The sequence below is a fragment of the Mytilus californianus genome, unplaced genomic scaffold, assembly GCF_021869535.1.
Source record: "Mytilus californianus isolate M0D057914Y unplaced genomic scaffold, xbMytCali1.0.p SCAF_1, whole genome shotgun sequence".
Taxonomy (NCBI): domain Eukaryota; kingdom Metazoa; phylum Mollusca; class Bivalvia; order Mytilida; family Mytilidae; genus Mytilus; species Mytilus californianus.
This window is the reverse complement of record NW_026262581.1, coordinates 13,991,697-14,013,977: the sequence shown is the minus strand read 5'-3', so window position 1 is coordinate 14,013,977 and position 22,281 is coordinate 13,991,697. Positions and strand designations below refer to the sequence as shown.

Here is a 22,281-nt window from a genome sequence, read left to right as displayed (position 1 = left end):
TTACTGACGTTGCATGTGTCTTCTCGATAAGATTTCCTTCCTTTACCAGATCTTTCACGACCCAATCGCAAGACTTGACGACCGTTACTTATTCTTTCACGATCATTTTTCTCGATATACCGAATGACAGTGATCATGCGTAACAACGAAAATTTAATTGGATGTGGTTTCGCAAAAATGGCGGGAAAATGATATGTTGCCTCCCTTGAAATCAGATCGAGACTGTTTCCGGAAATAGGAAGTTTTTGTAAGTTGACACTCTTCGTCTGTCGAACAGGTATAGTTCTTTTCCAATACAGGTGAAAATGTAAATCTAAAATAGGAATTACTTTATAATTCATAAGTTCAATAACATTAGATTGCTTACGTATATTTTTAGAGTTCATGAAATAGCTAAATATGACTCTTTTTCGTTGCGTTTGTTTATAGGTCGTGTTTTTACTTCTGACACGGTCCATGTTGCAATCAATCACTTGTTGACAGGTTTAAGACTCTCTTCAGTTACATATGTAATTACGCCTGTATCAATAACAATATGTCCATGGATATGATGACGTAATTTATTCTAATTATAGGTTGGAATGATAGATACAAACCTGAAATGTACAATTTCTGAACAAGGAAGTTGAAACGTCGAAACGGACATTCCAAAATTCCCATACCAAAAAAGGGAAACCAAAACTACAGAACTCTACTGCCAGGTATATACTGATTTAATATTATGTAAAATATAGAAAGTATTAAGAAGTACATGCATTTTTGATATGTTGTTACTTTTTGCCTGAGGGAATTAGTTAATCATGACTTCATGTACAATAATCTGTTATGTGTACTGTGCATGTATGTAGTCTTAAATAACTATATTGTTCCAGTTTTATATCATAATGATGAAATTTGAAAACTTGTATTATTGGTTTTGTTTAATACTTTTGATTTAAATTGTTGCAGCATCCATTTTTATAAAAGATACAATTGAACTTGGTTTGCCAGAAAATGAAAAATAAAAATCTGTAATTGAGATCTTGTCTAATAATAATAATTCAAACTGTTGTTGTAACATAATCTTTCTTAATTTAAAATATTTTAATGGTTCTTTTTAAAAATGATTATTGCCTTCTAGAAGATACTATGTACAGTGGTCTTCGGTTTGCTTTTATTAAGGCTGTTTCTGCCTTACATTGTACTTTGGTATGTTCACTTCAATACCATAGGGAACGCATTTACATTTATACATTCGTGCAGATGCTTGATTATACATGAATCTGATTTGAACAACTCTGGGTTTTTTCATCGGTATATATTTCATTCCTTTAGGTTGCACTTCTGTATATATAGACAAAGAAATTTCCCATAGGAACTCCTTTTACAGCTTAAACTCTGCCACTTTTACTATGAAGTTTCGTAAAAAAATATATCCTAGAATGGAAAGTTCATATGCACTACTATTTTTTTCAAAGGTCAAATCAGGGCTGTGCAGCATATTTTCAACATTTATATGCCTCAAAGTTCTAAGATTATAAATTTATACTAAAATTCTGTACTACCCCTCCCTTCACTTTGAGTCTTCCTTAGATTTCAATTTGGCCACTAATCATGTGTATTTATACTGCTAAAATTCCAAAGTTGTGTCTCTATGAGATGAAACATAGAGATCATATCTAGTAAGGCCATGGAAAAATGAATGTTGGTTTCCCCTAACATGTGAATATTATCAAGGACCGGCAGGCAGGAAAAACTTTTTATTTTATGTTATTTTTTTGTGAAAAAGCGGTTTTACAAAGCAGAGAATGTTGTTGCTAACCTGACAGTAAATTCTTGTTTTACATTCTATCTTGTGGTATAAACTATATAAACAAAGGAATGATAATTGAGAATAATGCTTACACACTTTTAAATGATTATCCGCAGACAATTTTAAATAAAAGCATCATTGAAAATTGTCAAAAGAAACCAGAGAAACATTTTTTTTTTCCTCTGCCCAAAAAAAAAAAAGGATTGACCCGGAGTGTAAAAGCTGACCCGACAGGGTTAGGGGAAACAAACAATCATTTTTGCATGGCCTAACCAGTAGGCAGTGGTAGGTAAACAAAACAAAATATCTATGAATATTATACACTATACAAATAAGGAGATGTGGTATGATTGCCAATGAGACAACTGTCCACCAAGACTAAAATGAAGTGGGTGTAAGCAATTATCGGCAACTGTACGTCCTTCAACAATGAGAAAAAACCATACCATATAGTCGGCTTTAAAAGGCAACGACATGAAAAATATGAAACAATTCAATTGAGAAAACTAACAGCCTAATTTATAACAAAACAATTTACGAAAAAAAATAAGACAGGCATGAACCAACGACAACCACTGAACTACAGGCTCCTGACTTGGGACATGCACATAAAGAATGTGGCAGGGTTAAACATGGTTGTGAGCACTCAACCCTCCATCCTAACCTGAGACCGTCATGTAACAGTACAACATAAGAACAAACTATAAAAATCAGTTGAAAAAGGCTGAACTCATCAGATCGATACAAAGAAAAACATCAAACAAAAACACAGACAGAACGTGGCAGGGTATATATCTATCCCTCATCCCTAACAACAAAAAAGACACTAAGTACAAATCTGAGAGTACTCGCAGTTACTGACAGCTAGCTCAAGGCCAATAACAACTAATAAAAAAAATCATGTATATAGGACTAAAATATCAATCAGTACACATCCAATGGATTTAGTGTAAAGACGTCATTAACAGTCAGAGAAAAACATGACCTTGTGCAATGCCAAAATATAGGTATTGACAGATTGTAGTACTGTGAAAGTATATATGTGTAATATTTAGTATGGTTTTAATTTACTGATATAAAAATCAATATTTATACCAGTAAAAACAATATTCAACGATTTAATTACATTGTACATCTCCCCAACAGAGGCATGGTTTGTGAAACAGCTGTATATACAAAGTGCAACCTTTAAGTGTTTCAAGGTCAATGTATTTTTTGTTCATATTGTCTTTACTAAGTATTGAAAATTATCTAATGAGATTGAGCAATCCATACATCTTGTATTTAAATTAATTAAAATTAAAAGCAGTGGTCTGCCAAATGACTAACTATTAGTTTTTTGGAATATAGCCCTAATAATTTACCATTAATCACAAAATACTGTTAATTGCTTTATAAATCTTTGACAACAGTTTTAAAAACAGATGAATTGCTAGAAAGAAGAAAAATAGATAACAAATGTTTTATCAGATGTTCTCCACACACATTTCATTTAGCAGCCTTGTAAACATGTCAAACAGGGAATTTGAAAAAGCATTTTCTGGAAATTGAAGAATCCATAACCCAATCTATAAAAAAATTATTTCTTCGTACATTAAGCAAAGCATTCAAGCAATACATGTATATGTATAGCATCACATTACCATGATCCTTAAAGATCACTGCTTTCAGTAAAATGTTTATTGGATTCAGTTCTGATGTTAATACTTTGTTAGTAAGATGTGTTTTGTCACTTGATATCATTACGGACTATCTTAAAAAAAAGGTGATAAATAAATCTTTACCAGAATTGAGTAAGTACTAGACTTATTGCTGCTAACAAGCAGGATAAAAGGAAGTTTCATTGAAATGTACCAAAATGAAGTTACAAATGTACTTATAATGACACAGTGTGAAAACATAAAAAAAAATGGTCATTGTGTTTTTATATTTGAATGCCTCCTGCAGCTAGGCAAAGTGTGTATTAAGGTTTACTCTTGTCCATATGAATGTCTGTATGTATGTCCCAAATTGGTTTCCGTTCTCTAACTTTAGTTTGCCTCAACCAAATGTTATGAAACTTAAACACAATGCTTATTACTACCAAACTGAGTGATATGCAGGACACAGAAGGCAACTGAAGACACAAAAAAAACCCAAAAGACCAATGGGAAATGCCTATCATTCTACACAACATGCACAAACACTTCACATTGTCTTTCTTTAAAGACTAATGAAGTAAATTCCTGATGAAGTACATGAACAGCAGTTTTGGCAGTAAATGTTATTAAATAATGATGTACATGTAATTCATAATAAATAAACTTGTATGATACATCAGACAAGTAAACCCTGTTTCATTTATTGTAGACATTGAAATAAAGGAAAGAAGTTAATAAGGTATGTGTGTTTGTGATTGTGTTTTGCAGGCAGGCAGGGGTTCAAACCTTATGTTAATCCATTTTTGTCTCGCCATAAAGTCTAAAAGGGAGACTATACTAGGTGCTCTGTTTCTGGGGGGCATCAACAATGTATTAGTTTGTGATTAGGGAAACCACTAGAAGGTCAATGATATTTGGTATGCAGTTGTATTAGCATTGACATATCTCATTTCTATGGAAATCATTCATGGTCTATTGACTGAAACTTTTGCTTAGTTTACATGTATTAGTTTGTGATTAGGTCAGTTTATGGGGAACCACTAATGTTAAGTCAATGATATTTGGTATGCTGTTGTATTAGCATTTGCAACTTTTATTTCTTTGGAGATTAATTGGCCCTGCCCCCTCATCATGGTTAAATGACTTTGAAACTTTTGCACAGTTTACATGTTAAAGTTTGTGTTGAGGCTAGTTTAAAGGGAACCAATTATGATAAGTCAATGGTATTTGGTATTCAGTTTTAGTCATTGGCATGTCTCATTTCCATGAACATTATTTGGCCCTGTGACTTCAGTCATGGTTCCTTGACTTTGAATGTTTTGTTAAAGTAGTGTCATTTTATACATGTACTATCAAAATTACTAAAAAGTGAGACTTATCTCTGTCAACAGCTTATTACTTTATTTGAAACAGAAGTCTATGAAGAAATAGGGAAGTTTTCAACCTTTAGATGTATCGGCCAGTGATAGTTTTAATACTATCAATATTTATATATGTATATATGTGTACATGTGTGTTTATTCAGCCTTATTAAATGGTGTACATGTACATATAATTTAATTTTAAAAAAAGGTACATGTACAAACACATCTTTAAAAGTGTCAATTGGGAACAGTATGTACAATGTACAAATGATTAAACCATTAGATATTATGTTTTGTTCTATTTATAGATGTTGTCAAAAATGCCATTCGGAAAGAAGAAAAGTTCTAGTTCAGATGACAAACCCATGAGTATATCTGGCCCCACAGAGGTCAAACATAATGTACATGTTGGTTTTGACAGGCAAACAGGAGATTTTGTAGGCCTTCCACCTGCATGGAATTCACTCCTTCAACACTCCAATATCTCGTAAGTTAATGTAAAATAAAACACCAAATATTTTTGTTTTCATTATACATATCCATTATTCACATTTATAAAATGTATAAATCAAAATCAATGTAGTTGGAGGTATAAGGGTACATTTGACACACACATAAATATCTTTGTCTGTTTACTAAAATATATACATAAATGAAGCTAAGTCAATAAGACTGAAAAAGTTGATCCATGTAGAACACATCAAATACATTTCATTGAATATTTCAATCATTTTCCTATATATTATTATTCCCCATTCAGACCTAAATCAGTAATGATGATACACATTTAAAAACAAAAACCAAGCAAAAGTAATAAATTGAAGATAGTAAATAATTTGATGGAAACAATATGTTCCTGTGATAAATTTTTTTTTATTTTGACATACATAAAAAAAATCTAGCCAATAGATATCAAAAATAATTATTTCTTTACTTTGTAGCCTCCCTCCCCCTTCCCCTTCTCCCTCTTACTGGTAATAAAAGAAAACACCAACAAATATATCATTCATATTCCTTACTTTGATTTAGGCTATTTAAAGAACAATAGGATGATTCAAACTAAGTTTTATGACATCAAACCACTTGTATAAATCATTCATTGTTTCATATAATCACTGATAATTATATATAAATAATACATAGCTGAGAGGGTGATAGAACAGATTGTTACCCTGAGAAAAAATTGTCAACTTTGGCTTTGTTGTCTTTTAGAGGGGTAACAATCTGCTCTATCACCCTTTCAGCTATGTGTTATTTAATTTATTATACTGAAGGTTCAGTTATAACTGTCTATTAAATTTCAAATTCAAAGTAATAAACTATTATGTCATTTACATAACAACCTCTGTATTTCATAAAGCGCACAATTGATCAAGCGTCTCCATGAAGGATAATGGAGTATTTGCCATGGGATAGAGCAAATTATCTACCTCTTATTAACCAATCAAAATCTGGCATTTTTACATGAAGTATGATAAATACATTTGGACAAAACATAATAAATTCAATTCATTAAGTCTATATTTCACACTAAAGTATTTGTTTGTTGTTATTTATTAACTATGGTACACCATAAACACTTTTTTAAGAATCATAAATTGTATGCTGTATATGTATATGAATTTATAATAGACTCTCATTATATACAGAAAGCTTACGTAAAGTGCAACCAAATATATTTTTGGCATATTGCACAATAATTGTTGATTGCCCGTTGAGTGTGGCTAAATAGAGACACTTGTTTTTGTTTATTCATCATGTTCACAGTTACGCTTTGTACAATACAGAAAACAAAATACACATACATTCCATAATGTAATTTTCCCAACCGCTACTAAAAATTTTATTTTCTTCAGGAAAGAGGAACAGAAGAAAAATCCAGAAGCTGTCATTAAATCCATCAAATTCTTGAAGAAATCATTTAAACAGAAAAGTACACATGAACAGAAATATCTTAAAGTTGCAACTACCATTGAAGAATCTGAGGATGAACTTAGTGATGAAGACAAAAGCCCCATGCCACCACCCTCACCTCACGGAAAAGATGCCAGATCAGATGAGGTTTTTGTCACTGCAAAAACTGACCCAAACAAGGTACATTGCTTCACATTTACAATAAGTGTATAGTGTAGATTCTAGTTTAGTATATGTGTTTGTTGACGTCACTTGACAAGCAAAGTAATATTGTTTAGAACCTTCATATAATTTGGCTCTAAAGAAACATCAGCAAATGAAATGCAATGGAAATGTTGTATTTCTTGATGCATATTTTATATGTATTTGTAAGTTTCTGAAATTCTTATGATATATATAAAGAATATGAAATGTAACTTAAATACACAATCTAGAATCTACATCAATACTATCTATGTAAATGTTAGGCAATGTATTCATGCATGACTGTTGTTTCATATAAGTCAATTTTGACACCAAATTATTAATTGTATTTAACTTTATATCCTCAAAAAACATAATTCATACAAGGAATGAACACTTTGAAACAAGAATTCATTCAGAAATAAAAAGATTGATAAACCTAACAATAATAATACTGCTTTTAAACTAGAAATTCATTTATTAAGGTGGATCGGGTGTCTTTCTGAGCATCCCTTCGGTTATGTTGCAAAAATACTTTTTTTGGTTTAAAAATATCATACCAAGTATCATTCAATATACAACAGAAACACTTAAAACTTGAAATATCAAGATCGAGCTATAAGAAAATTAAGTGCCATCAAGTGTATTTAAAAATTTCAGAAAAAATCAGAGGCAGAAAATTATATTGAATTTGATAGGACAATTTGTGTTTTTTTTATTTTTCAAGAAAATAAGGCCTGTGACCCACTATTTTTATTTTATATCTCAGATGTACTTTTAAAAAGCAAATCTTTAATTGAATTTTAACCAATTGTATCGTTTCATGACTCAATAAAGAAAAAATTAAGTTTCCCCTGTATAACCCATATGAAATAACTGTCAATTATGTTAATTTCAATTTTTTTTTAAATGAAAAAACAAGGTCTGTGACACCCAGTTTTTATATTGAAATTCGAAAGTACATTGACCAAGAAGTCTTTCACAGAATTTTTTTTTTTTTAAATCTTTCGTCAAACATTTAGACACACCAGCAACCTTAAGTTAGATATGCTACATTGTTGTATGCTTAAAATTTTTTAACTAAGAATAGCAATGTTGTCTTATATAATTAGAGCACTGTTTGTTGAAACCCATGTTTATGCCACTTTCCTCAGCTTTGCAAGAAAATACTGTTTTTGAAATTGGTAAATTTGTTCAAAAGATATACATATTTTGAATATTGTGATATATATCTCACAATTACCATTTTTACAGAAAAATGATAATCATGGAGATGAAATAGATTCCAGAACAAACAATGTTACAGATGGCATGGCCAAAGTTACCCTTGACAACCAGAAAACAAAAGAGGATGCAGAGGAAGAAGTATTACAAAGACGTCCTAAATCTCAGAAAAAGAATCTAAGTGATGATGAAATTCATGCAGGATTGCGTAAGTGTCTGAGAAGGTTTAATTTGTGTAATGCTTTATTTACATAAAGAAAAATCTTGGGTATTAACCCTTAGGACCTATCTAAATGAAATTTTTGGATCTAAAACAGATATAAATGTATGACTATATTAGGATACACTGAACTAATGAAATGGTATATTTTATCATACCATCCAACCTTTAGACATGAAAGTGCAGCCTGATAAATTTCTTCTTTTTATTGCAATAGGTAATTTAACTAATTTAATAAGTAAGTAGCATTGTTCTTGTTCAAACATATCCTGTATCAACTATCACATTAAATAAGAATAAATGGACAAATTCAGGTTCATGCACATTTTCAGAATATTTCTAATATGATTTTATTACACCTGTTGCAGTATTTACTAGATAATTAAATTGCATTAAACAAAATAAAATTTTTGATCAGTTAAAATGTAACAAATACAAAATTTCAGACTTTCAGTTATAAGAATCTCAGATTTAATACTTAACTAGAAAGAAGAATCATCATTTTGGAACTTATCAGTTTCCTAGGCCACTATCATCCTGTTCAGCCCTTATCACACTCCCTCCACATCATCTATTTGACCCAACCTTAACACCTGGACTAAATACTGACGTCATAATGTTTGACCCAATGTTGATAAGAACATATCAGGTCTACCTCAAGTTAGGCTGTAAAACCGAGAAAAACTATCATTTCCATCAGTAAATCACTCAAATACAATCTAATAAATAGAGAAGCAGATTTTCAATACATGCAAAATATCACCTACACAACACAATATGAAACATTCTGAGATCGTTCTCTTACCAAAGTGCTTTATATGGAATTGTGACTCCCAGCTTATATTTTATAATATAAGAATGCATAAAAACCCCATAATGGGTATCTTTTTGGCTTTGTCAACCTAAAGTGATAATATTTTTTCAAATGTTTGAATAAAGGTTTAAGAAAATTTATTTGCATAAAGTTGGCTTCATACTTTAATGAAATGTATAAATATGACATATTTCTAAATGATTTAAGCAAAAAATGGACTTACTTCATGAATATTGTGGTGAAACTATCATAGAGCTTAGTTCCCACCTTAAATAATATTTGCATTTGTACCTAGATGCTGACCAAGTATCATAAGCCCCCTGTGAGAAAATCTTTTCTGGCAGGAATTTTACTGTATATTATTTTTTTTGGGGTGGGGGTGTATGTGTGTCAAACTGTCAAGAATTAGTTGAATGACATTTCACAGCTGTATAACTTGTGAAAAGGAAATGAATTATAAAAAATAGCTATGTATTATCAGTGTTCCAGCCTGCCCTAAATAGAAGGGCCGCCTGCCCCTGGTGCCCTTACCCCTGCCCTTCTGCCTTCCAAAGCAAAAAAATGCACCCCTCTGCTTTTTCAAAAAATAAAATTTCCATATTTCATGCCTATCTGCGTTTCCGGTAAAACTGACCTTTTTGTGCAACACCCTCATTAACTGACAATGGGATTAAGGTAGATAGGGTATCTTCCTCCATCTTGTATTTTGACATACCAGAAAACAAGAGGTCTAGATCTTTAATAAAATGTGCAAATTTTGAGAGTAGTAGGTAATTCATGTGTAAGCATTTTCCTTTCAATATAGAAAATGACATGTTTTATCATATGTATGGTTGTATTTTACAAAAAACAGAATGCCTTTGTTTGATTCATTTTTTTCCAACTTTGACACATAAGGGGAGGCAACTCAAATATAAGGGCAGATAATTCAGATAAAGTTACTTTTACAATAGAATGTGTTAGGAATTTACCTGTTTTATTATGTAGCAAGAAAACTGGTCCCGTGACCCCATTTTTTCTTTTTTCTTATCTGAAAGCATAATATAAGAGCTATCTTCTCATATTCTATCTCAAAATTCTATGGTGTTGTTTTAGTTTTATGGCAGAAAATTGGGTTTTCCATGCATAATCTATACAAAATCTGTCAATTTTGCACAACCTGTAGTGTGAAAATAAGCACCGTGACCCATTCTTTTTATTATTTTTTTTAAAAAAGCATGATACAAACTACATTTTGGCAAATTATTAAAAAATTCTATGGATTATAATTTAGACACCCCATCTACCTTAAGTTAAATACCTTGCCTTTGGCAGTTTTATCACCTCTGTTAATGATTGTTTACTGTTAATTAGAGGATTTAAGATAATTAAACAAATAGTAGATATTTAATACAGAATGAAAATGTCTACATGCTATCCATTTGTATTGTTAATGTACAGCATGCACACCATGCATATACACTTTATTTATGAAGACATATAACATAAAAAATAAAATGTTAAACAATTTTAAAGGCATACATAGTTTTGACTTATTAAACTGGTAAAAAAATGTTTTGTTTCATTACCATGAGTAATTTAAAGAAATTTGTATTTTGAACATAAACAAGATTGCACTTCCTGTTTTACTTCTTGTATTTATAATCCTCCTTACATAGGAGCACTTAACACATTCTTTTATTTTTAACAATTATGGGGGTAAAAGTAACTGTTTATACCTTCTGCAATGTATGCAATGTATTATTGCATCAATATAATATTATCATCTCTTGTCTCACCTGTTATATTTATGTAACTCCTGACTTAGGAGCACTTTGGTGTGCACTTAAAACAATACTTTTTGTAACAATTTAAATGATAATAAGTAACTTTCAATAACATATACTATATGTTTGAACAAGTAATTTAAATGTAGATAATTTTAATGCATTTAAAATTCAATTTTGCATGTATACATCCATATTTCAAAACTGAGACTACTATGTGTTATTGTAGTCTCAGTTCAAAACTACTTTATTTTTATAGATGGTATCAGTTATAAAACATTGAAATTTCTGATGATTATTTTCCTTACCAAATGTACAAGTTTGTTTAAATTAAATCAAAATGATATGTTTTGCTTCTTGGTATGATAATTTGATAAAAATAAATCTTACTGGAACCAACATCCAGATCACATTAATTTCTAAATACAGTTGAAATACAACTAATGTTCTCCAGCTGAGCCTAGCAAAATTCAAGGTAATTTATACACTGTCCAACAGCCCTTACAATCTGGGTTATTGCGCTAAAGTGCCCTTTCAAACAACTAGCACCCTTCTGCCCTGAGATTCAAGCTGGAACACTGATTATTGAATCACATAGAGTAAACAAAAAATTGTGCAATTCGTAAAATTGTATTTAATATGTGACAATTTTCTGTCACAATCCTCAAACAGAAATAGTCACAGTGTAGCTGGCTAGTTACAGCTTTCCTATGTCAAAATATTTGCTTGATAAATAAATGCTTTTATTTTCAACCTATTTTTGAAAAATAAATCATTTCTGCTAAATTTAGTTTTCTTTAAAAAAAAAAGGAAAGTATAGTCAGTTTGACTTCTATAAATCTTCAAAAAATAATTCTTAAAAATTCATTTTTACAAATAAACCTTTTTTTTCTTCATGTATGTTAATGTATGATATATACGAACTCTGACTATGAATATCATAATTTTGGGCCAATAATCAAAAAAGTTACCCATTAGGTCTCTATGTTACTTCCATTTTTTTTTATATAAAATACTTGATGGAGTAAGTATGAATAGTGTAACAGCCTTCCATTCAAAACAAAAACATTAGACATGTGCTTTAAACCTGTTTCATTGTACCATGTGACTTAACTCATTAAGATATCAAAGGACACTATATATGTCATCAAAAATGACCATCATCTAAGTTTTTTTATAACTGGCTTTTATACGATTTTATAAATGAACTTGCATGTATCTACAAAGATGTTATTTGTGGGAAAAATATCATAACCAGATGTTTTATTTTTTTTTATTCCTTACCAAATCTTCATTTTTGTTACCTTAATTTGATTATATATTTATATATATCTTATAAAAGAATATAAGCAAGCTTTTAATGCTTAAAGCATGATGACAGTACTAACAAAATGGAGAGGCTCGAAAAAGTTTTATCAATAAGTATTTACAGAATACATTCAATATTTAGTTTTCATAAACATATGAAGGTATAAATACTAAAAAAATATGCTTTATATTATTCATTTTCACAAAATTTCATTTATAAACTGAATTTTGCCTAAAACTACTTTGTAGTGTTTAAAAATGTAATACTAGTAATGTCCAGTGGAAAATATTACTAAGGTTACTCAGAAGTTGAACAATGAAAAATACAAATTCATGTATACAGAAAGTTCAGTAATCACATGACATAAAACTTAAATGAAGTCCAAGTTTGTTGCTGGTCAGAGTTATTCAAATGAGAAAAGTCACATGGTACAATGAAACAGGTTTAAAGCACATGTCTAATGTTTTTGTTTTGAATGGAAGGCTGTTACACTATTCATACTTACTCCATCAAGTATTTTATATAAAAAAAAATAGAAGTAACATAGAGACCAAATGGGTAACTTTTTTGATTATTGGCCCAAAATTATGATATTCATAGTCAGTGTTAGTATATATCATACATTAACATACATGAAGAAAAAAAATGTTTATTTGTAAAAATGAATTTTTAAGAATTATTTTTTGAAGATTTATAGAAGTCAAACGGACTATACATGAATTATACACACTACTAGAAAACTTAAAAAAAGTGATTATATGATCCTGTAGAGAGTCAATATAGATATACTTTATAAATCATGAATTTTCATTTGAACAAGCTTTATTTTATCTGTTGAAGATTTTTATGGCCCTTCACAGTCAATAAAACATAAATATTCAAACCATTATTATGTAAATCTTTACTTTTAACAGGTAAAAATAAATGAATTAATTTTGTTTAAATATATTGGGAACAAATGCATACAGCTAATTATTGAATAAAATTATTCAAAACAGAATCCAATGAAATTAGAAAAAATCACCACAGTAGTCCCCCTTAGAGAGGCTCTCATATTTATTTTTATAAGACTTCATCTTTTGTAAAGAAGACACTCCCCCTCATAAAACCTATTATGCTGTTCAGAAGAGCAGTATCTTTTATTTAAGAAGCCACCCCTATTTCAAAGCCATATTTTCTCTGCTGAATGAGAAGTGCCCTAGGTGAACAAATTAATTACAACTTACATTTTTGTACCTGTTGGTAATTTAGTCCAACCTTTTTGATACAAATGCATACCCTGCACATTGCACTCACAGTACACACAATTTGATCAGTGAAAAATCACTTCTAATAGTGGATTTCTTACATTGAATGCCTGTCAAGTAATTGTGTATGATTCACTAGGAAATTTATATGTTCAGTGTAGATTTATTCCAAGGGAAATATCAAAGTGATGTTAATCAGTAGTCATCGAATCACCAAAATTCACTATGAATCATTCAATAGCAGTAAGTTTGATTTTAATCTGAATCACCATGTGTGTACTTTTCCATGCACATGACTAAGAATTCGTAGAATACCTTCTGGATGGCACAGACTAAGTAATTAAATGTGAATGTTACAAATTAATTTGTATTGATTTTACCTTAATAAATTCTAAAAATTTTCAGTGCAACATAAAGTTCACAAATATTTTAATTTTCATATAGTTTGTGTATACAATATTATGACGTTGAATGAAAAAGTGAGGTACATTTGTATAACATTATTGTGTGAAAAATTTACTAATTTTTATTGGAATATACATGTACCCACAAAAATCCAGGAAATTGATTGTCACGAGTTCATAAAAAGCAATGATAAGAAATTTCATTAATGATACATGTAAACAATAGTATGCAATTTTTATACTACCGCAAACAAATTTTGGGTTCGTATAATGCTGTCATGGCGTTGTCGTCGTCGTCCGAAGACATTTGGTTTCCGGACAATAACTTAAGTTTAAGTGTATGGATCTCTTTGAAATTTACCAAAAGGTTCAATACCACAAAAAGAAGGTTGGGATTGTTTTTGGGTGTGATGGTCCCAACTGTTTAGGAATTAGGGGCCAAAAAGGGGTCCAAAACAAGCATTTTTCTAGTTTTAGGACAATAACTTGTGTATTTTGATTGCTCTGAAATTGTACCACAAGGTCCAATATCACAAGTTTAAGGTTGGGATTCATTTTGGGGGTAATTGCCCAAACTGTTCAGGAATTATGGGCGAAAAAGGGTCTAAAACAAGCATTTTTCTAGTTTTCAGACAATAACTCATGTTTAAGTGTATTGATGTCTCTTAAACTGTACCACATTTTACAAAAAGAAAATTTTCTTCAAATGTTATTTTTTTGGGGAAAAGGGGGGGGGGGGGGAGTTAAAAAAAATTTGGGGGGGGGTGAACAAAAAAATTATTTGGAGGGGGACAATTTTTTATCCTCAAGACTTGAGAAAATAAAAATAAAATTTCTTCAAATATTATTTTTTGGAAAAGGGGAGGGGGGTCAATTTTTTTCTTCAATTGATTTAATTCTTTTTATATAGCCTGATGACAGATTTACTAAGTATTGCGCAACAGCACAGTGTATTGCACAAAAGCAAGAAATCTTCAATTGAATATAATTCAAATCATATAACCAATTTTAAGTTCTTTGACTACATTTATTCTGTGTCAGAAACCTATAATGTGTCAAATATTTAATTACAGTCCAAATTCAGACCTGTATCAAGCTTGAATATTGTGTCCATTTTTGCCCTTACTGTTCAGGGTTGGACCTCTGCAGTCGTATCCAGCTGCGCTCAGCGAAGCAGTTTATTTCTAATAAAAGGCTAAATAATAATGTATAAACCCTTCATTCCTATCAGTTTGTGATATTAGCATAAAGAAGTAATGCATTGTGAAGATAAATACAGAAATGTGAAAAGGAATAGTTTCTTTTTCTGCAAATTATTATTTTATAACATGTATAACACCAATAAGAATCAGAGAGCACTATATTTTGAGTTTTAAGCAGCTGATATAATACAATATCTAACAATTGATAGTACTGATCTAAATATGAATGTTTTATTCTGTCCAGCTTTAACAAAATTATACTTGATAGATTCAGGTCAAAGATATGAATCGATATAAAAAATAAGGAGATGCGGTTTAATTCTAATGAGACAACTATCAACCAGAGTCCTAATGATTTGAATGTTAGTTACTATAGGGCACTGTTTGGCCTTCAACAATGATCAAGTTTATATAAATGTTTTTTGTCATCACAATATGGTAAATTGAGAATTTTGAATGAGCTGAGCAGGATGGTAACCTGCCATTATTAAAGGTATGTACCAACCATAATTGATATATTGTTCTACTAAATACTTGTACTTGTATACATAGGAAAAATTAACAGACATGCCATATTTGTTATTTTCAGAACGGTTAGCTTCACCTGGAGATGCCTCCTCTAAATATCAGATTCAAAAGAAACTCGGTTCAGGGTAAGTTTGGGCAGTGGCAGAAGATTTTGAAGCAAAATTGTTCTCAAAGACTAAAATAAACTGTACTGTTTGTTGTCAGAATAATAGTTTGTTTGTATAATTAAGATAGAACACAGTAGAATAGACATGCTGCCTAAAATCTTCATGGCACTGTTACATGGTCCCTGAAGGTCTTAGAAATCTCAGTTATCAACCAATCAACAAACATCAGTGATCTTTGATAAACATACAGAATAATGGCATTTGTTTTTGATACTAATTTTATCAGCAAAAATGTCAAGCAAGCTTGCTAGGAGCTGGTAATGGCAAGCTGATAAAGTCTGTATCAAATATAAAATGCCGTTATCTCTTAATTGGCAATTTGTCTTTTAAATTAATAAGCTTCTTAGGTAGGATATATGAAGTTACATGAAGTAGTTGAAAAAAAAATCATATTGCGCTTACAAAACATCGCGACAGTTGTTTGGTTTATGAATGATGTTGCCTGCATTTTATTGATAACTTGACACACATGGACATGAAAAAGATAAGTCTTTGGCTTATTTGTCAAATATCATATCCTTTCATCAATCTTATAAACCATTTAGGCAGTAGGATCACAGGGAAAATTACAAATTTACGATAAATTGAAATCTTGATTTTTCTCATGGAATATAGTTATCATGTTTGTTTTCTTTAATTTCAGTGCCTCTGGAAATGTATGTATGGCCAAACCTGTTGATGCTGATGCAGTAGTTGCTATTAAAATGATGGATTTGACAAATCAACCAAAAAAAGAACTTTTAATTACAGAAATCGAAGTAATGAAGGATTATAAACATCCAAATATCGTCAATTTCTTAGATTGCTATTATCTATCAGAAAAACAAGAACTATGGGTAGTAATGGAATATCTAGATGGCGGTGCCTTAACTGACGTCGTAACAGAAACCATCATGAACGAGGGACAGATTGCTGCAGTGTCACGAGAATGTCTACAGGCATTAGACTATCTGCATGAAAAACATTGTATACACAGGGATATAAAGAGTGACAATGTCTTACTTGGTATGAATGGGACAGTTAAATTAACCGATTTTGGTTTTTGTGCTCAACTCAGTGGTGATAGTGCAAAAAGGCAGACTATGGTTGGAACTCCCTACTGGATGGCCCCAGAGGTAGTGTCCAGGTAAATCAAATAACTGTAGATCATCATTTTTATACATCATGTTTGAAAATATAATTTGGACTTAATTAAAGAAATTTAAAGATCACCATAAATGAATTGCGCTTTTGACCTTGCTTTCTAATTGGAATACATCTAAATAGTATGTCTGTCAGATAGTTGTGAGTCCCGCAACAACTTCACCACTTGCTCAATTACCAGCATTCAATCTTACTAAAATAAATGTCCAAAAAATTTAATGTAAAGGTACATTATTAAAATCAGGTTTAAAATATGCATTAAAGGTAAGGGTATCTACGTTACAAGATACCTTTTATGAAGAAAAAAGTCGTCTTAAATGAAAAAGAAAATATAAAGACAGGTCAATTAGTACAAAAAAACCAATTAAAATAAAAAGGAGATTTGGATTTCTTTCCAGTGTGACAACTATCCATTCAAAACCAAAGGACAAAGAATTTATTGTGAATGCATAATTATTTACGTCATTGTACATACGAATAAAAAAGTGTGAGCAATGATATTTGTCTGCTGAATTTTTTTAAATATGTGTTTTTGTTTAATCTTCCAGAAAACATTACGGAAAGAAAGTAGATATCTGGAGTATGGGAATCATGATTATAGAAATGTTAGAAGGGGAACCACCTTATTTGAATGAAACCCCACTGAAGGCCATTTATCGTATAGCAACGAAAGGAAAACCAGATATCAAAAATGCAGAAAAACTGTCTCCTGAATTGAAGGACTTCCTAGATCGGTGCTTGGAAGTGGAAGTTGAAAAACGTGCCGACACTCAGGAGTTACTAGCCCACAAATTTCTAGCAAAAGCGAGACCACTGACAACATTGCGACCCCTGATTGTGGCAGCTAAACAAGCCACAGGACATTAGTATTCATAATTATCTAAAGAAAGCTCCAGACTTAGGTTTTGTGTAGGGATGTCATGATATGCTGGCTGTACACTGTATTACATACATACATGTATACTATCATACTATGTATGATCAAGTAACAGCATCTAAATGATCACATATTTACTTAACTTGCATCTTTTTCTTGAAGGCTTTTTTAAAACATGTTTTAAAGTCAGTCAAGGAACAACTTCTTCAACCATGGCATTTTTTCACATTTACAAGCAAGCTTTTCTTACCAAATGTTTGAAAAAGCTAGCAATAAAATACTTCTTTAAAAGGTAAAGGAAATGGGGAAAAAACTGAAGAAAATATGAAAATATAAGTTTTATTTGGGATGATGTTGTGTATTGTAATGAACTACATATGTATACCTGTATATGATGACACCCCTAACAGTTGCTGTTAAGCCAGTTATGTATACTAATCCTAATATATTATACAGTTCTATGTCATTTTTTTTAATTTGCTTCATTTAACTGTAGATGGATATTTTTTTATATAATGCTTTTATGTTTTTTATGTAATTCATGTGCAGACTGTATAAGTTTATAAATCTGTATTGTTTATTAATGTTTAGGTCATGCAGTTAACATTATTCATTTCGATCTCATACTTGAAAAATGGACACTTTACACCATAGATTAATTATATCCACCAGATTATATGTTGTGTTTGAAGAGTTCCTTAAGTCGACATACCAATGGTATATAATTGTTGTCAAAATAAATGGCATCATAGATTATTGAACAAAAATAACATTTTTGTTTCAAAATCTTTTTCACTTCCATTTATTAACTAAGATTAATCTGACCAGAAATTCAGTTTAAAGGAGAAATTTCTTATTTACCTGTGAATTTAACTTGATATGGAGAGATAAAAATTAGTTATGAATAAAAAAATTATCAGCAAAATGAAATAAGTAAACAACTGCAAATACATTTTTAGGTTTTGTGGGAACATTATTTTGTTGGTAAATTTTACTTTTTGTACCATCAAAAATGTTAATAGTTCTGTATTCTGGCGTGCATTTCACAGTTTCTACAGACCCCAGGAAAATTATTATCTGTTAGATTAAAATAAATCTACGTTTACACATAAACCTTAACACTTTAATCATGTCATTTGTAAGGAAATATCACTTAGATATTTGTTGTTCATAAAGTTTGGTTTAAAACTATTTTACACTAATTCCAAAAAATGTTCTGCCATTTGAGCAAATAACAACTAAGTTGGGTAAAATTATTTCTATCCCTTTAAAAAATATGTCAGATTTTTCAGGATTTTTATTTATGACAGCTTTAAATGAAAACTTCATGCAAGTCAAGATGTTTACTTGATATGCAACTTTTTTAATAAATTTGACCAATTGAAGCAGTGCTTGTATACACATAAGTGATTTTTGCAATTAAGAGTCTTTATTTTTTTCGAATTTGTCTGTAGAGCCAGACATTTGAAATAGCATTATAACCAAGAGGATTTTTTTCACATGGCATCATTTCACAGAATCAAGGGGTAAATTGATTGTTAAACAAAGAACAATGAATCATATCACTTTATCAGGAAAAAAACAAGTGTTTGATTAGGATACTCATGCCGAAATTCACAAGGAAAAAGGCAGAGAAGGAAAGCTGTTACTTGAAAACTATGTTAACATTTTATAAACTTGAAATATATATGATATCATTGATTTGATACACAGTTTACAAAATTTGTATCTGAAAGGCTTTTTAAGGAATGTTGAGAGATAATGGGGTTGCTGGGGGTACTATATACACATGGCATAGGAAAAGGCCATAAGTGTAACAAAATATTTAAGAAAATTTGAAATCATGAGAAGGAAATATCTTTTACAAAATTACCATAGTTTAATTTCAGCTAGACAAATTAGCTGCCTTTGTACCTGTGAGGAACACATCTTCAAAGTGTACTCTTATAACATTTATCTGTAGTTATATTGTCAAAATCCTTGATTATAAAGGGTATTAATTATGTCATCTGCTGTATTTGTCACATAGGAATAGAGATATTGTCATTAAAAACCTTTACTATTATGTTTGTAAAAAAGAGTTTCTTACGGAGCGGAGCGTTGTTTTCAGTCACTATTCAATTGAACATATTGTAAATATTCTGTTAGCAAAAACACAATATCAGTTTAAGAAGTTAATTAATTGTCAGTGTAACTAATGAATTATACTTGTATATAAGTAGAGCAAGATCATACTTCATAATAAAATAGCAAATTTGGATAATTTAAGAACACATAAATGCATTAATGCCAAAAAAGATAGAGTTTCTATCTATCACAGTGAGAGAGAAAAAATTTAAGAATAAAAAGATTCTATTTTTTCTTTATATTTCTTTGGGTAGTTGGGGCCTTATGATCATGCATATAAATTGCACTGTACTTTATATATATAGTTATAACATTGAAGTTATAGAAAAAAACATCTTGTTTTTCTATTATTTTAAATCAAGATGAATGTAACAGAGTTTAAGTGCTGCAATGATCCGTTTTAATTAATTATACCTTAACTTTTGAAATAGTGTTGTCAGACTTAACATATCAGGAAAATATCAGATATACACTCTGTACAAATTGAAAATGTCATCTGACATTCCTTTCAGTGGAAAATATCAGATATACACTCTGTATAAATTGAAAATGTCATCTGACATTCCTTTCAGTGGAAAATATCAGATATACACTCTGTATAAATTGAAAATGTCATCTGACATTCCTTTCAGTGGAAAATATCCGATATTTATTTTAAATCTGTGTGAAATATTATCTGATATAATTCCAAATCTGGAGAAAATGTCAGATATTTATTCCAAATCTGGGGAAAATATTATCAGATATTTATTCCAAATCTGGGGAAAATATTACCAGATGTGAATTTTATTGGGTGTTACTATTCATGCTGTATTCATATGATATCAACATGTTACTATCTTTGCTGCTGGTCATTGTTAATTCATAAATCAATTAAAAGTCGTGGTTTTGATAGATACAAAATCAGGAAAAGGGATTCGTTGCAATTAAAAGTAATTGTACAGGAATGGAAAAATGTTGCCTGGACTTTTTATTGAAAATGACAAAAATCTATGACCAGCCCATATCTAAAATACAAATAATTAAATAAAAACAGGAATATATATTTTAACGATTCATATGATTTAGATACAAAGTTTTACCCTTTTTTTTTTACTCTGATGTGACACCTTCCCGGTATTTGAATTGTTATCTTATAAAGGAGATCTGTATCATTAACATTATAATGTAAATTTGATATCATTGTGTTTATAAATTGTACAGTCTTGCATTTAACCCATTCTAGGTCTATTACAATTTTCTGAATTGGGGAAAATATTGTACCCTCTGTCAGAAAAAAAATTGTTAAACAAATGTCAAAAAAGTATGTCTGTTTTGGTAATAAAATTTTAGACTATAAACTGTTTTAAAATACTGTCCAGGGAAAATTTAATTTTCATCATTTAAAAAATTTCTACTTTACTTTGATTGTATAAAATTAACTTATCTTAACTTCAAAAACAAAACAAATATGGAAAAAAATATATGAACATTGAGAAAAATGTATTGCTGCAAGGCAAGTTAGCTTTTGAACATTGGACCCAATATTAAAATTATTTCATTAAAAGTTCTTTTTCTACTTTGAATCATTTGCGTAGTTTATTGAACTATTTTTTTATTTTTATGAGGTTCTGTATGGTTTGATTTTTGTTAAAAACATTCCAGTATGATGGTATACAGGTTATATTTTACCAATAGACTTAATATAAAGTATGCAAATTATTTTATACCAGTCTTTATATGAAAACGTTTTTTTAAAAATACTTTTTCAGAAATTTTTATTTTGCAACTGTTAATTATACAAGTTTTGTTAAGAATATTTGAGTGCAGGGCACACTGCCTAGTTGTTTTAGATGCACATTTTGTTAGCTTTGAGATTTGTAAATATGTATTTTAATAACAGTTTTTATGAATAAAGCAATATAATGTCATGCCTGTTTTGTGTTTGATTGTAGAGTGACCATGTTAGACCTCTTGCTAGGCTATTTCAAAAAGGGTATTTTCCAAGTTTACCCTTTAACACCTTGTCTAAAATGATTAATAAAATCAAACTTTTAGACAATACAATAACAAAAGTAACATTTCACATGTGAGGAGCATGAAGGATCATGTGTTGCTTGTATTTTTTTTTTTTCATTTGTTTGTACATCTGTTTTTTCCCAAAGGTGTTGATAGTTTGTGTGGTCTTATACACTGTCAAAATTTCATGTAGTTTATGTTATAATTTTAGCTCACCTGGCCCTTAAGGTTGGTTACCTTGTGAACTAGCACGTTAAAAATCCGGCTCAGTGTGTCTGTCTAGTATAAAGCAGGGTTAATAAAAATGATCAAATTTCCTGACCTCTACAAACATCTTTGTTTTTTTCTGACCCGCTGAAAAA

The 22,281-nt window shown here is 30.2% G+C and overlaps 1 protein-coding gene across 4 annotated transcripts; it reads left to right on the top strand.

Annotated features, from left to right (window-relative positions):
- The first annotated feature begins 223 nt into the window (after positions 1-223).
- Positions 224-21,831, top strand: LOC127707592 (serine/threonine-protein kinase PAK 1-like). 4 transcript variants are annotated; one of them, XM_052212483.1, is made up of 9 exons: positions 224-277; positions 576-701; positions 4,142-4,171; positions 5,105-5,283; positions 6,653-6,857; positions 8,148-8,325; positions 15,669-15,732; positions 16,418-16,900; positions 17,466-21,831. In XM_052212483.1, the coding sequence occupies exons 4-9, from the start codon at positions 5,105-5,107 to the stop codon at positions 17,782-17,784; spliced, it is 1,428 nt and encodes a 475-aa protein (XP_052068443.1). In that variant the 5' UTR covers positions 224-277; positions 576-701; positions 4,142-4,171; the 3' UTR covers positions 17,785-21,831. The 4 variants fall into 4 exon arrangements, with proteins under 4 accessions (XP_052068443.1, XP_052068191.1, XP_052068358.1 ...); XM_052212231.1 differs by having other exon boundaries at positions 6,653-6,890; XM_052212313.1 differs by having other exon boundaries at positions 226-247; positions 6,653-6,890.
- Positions 21,832-22,281: the final 450 nt, after the last annotated feature.

What these genes read in the sequence shown, in the direction of transcription:
- LOC127707592 (XM_052212398.1), top strand. Translation starts at nt 5,105, where the DNA reads ATGTTGTCAAAAATGCCATTCGGAAAGAAGAAAAGTTCTAGTTCAGAT. An exon ending in TGAAATTCATGCAGGATTGC is followed by an intron (nt 8,326 to 15,668) that starts GTAAGTGTCTGA and finishes TGTTATTTTCAG; the next exon opens with AACGGTTAGCTTCACCTGGA. An exon ending in CAAAAGAAACTCGGTTCAGG is followed by an intron (nt 15,733 to 16,417) that starts GTAAGTTTGGGC and finishes CTTTAATTTCAG; the next exon opens with TGCCTCTGGAAATGTATGTA.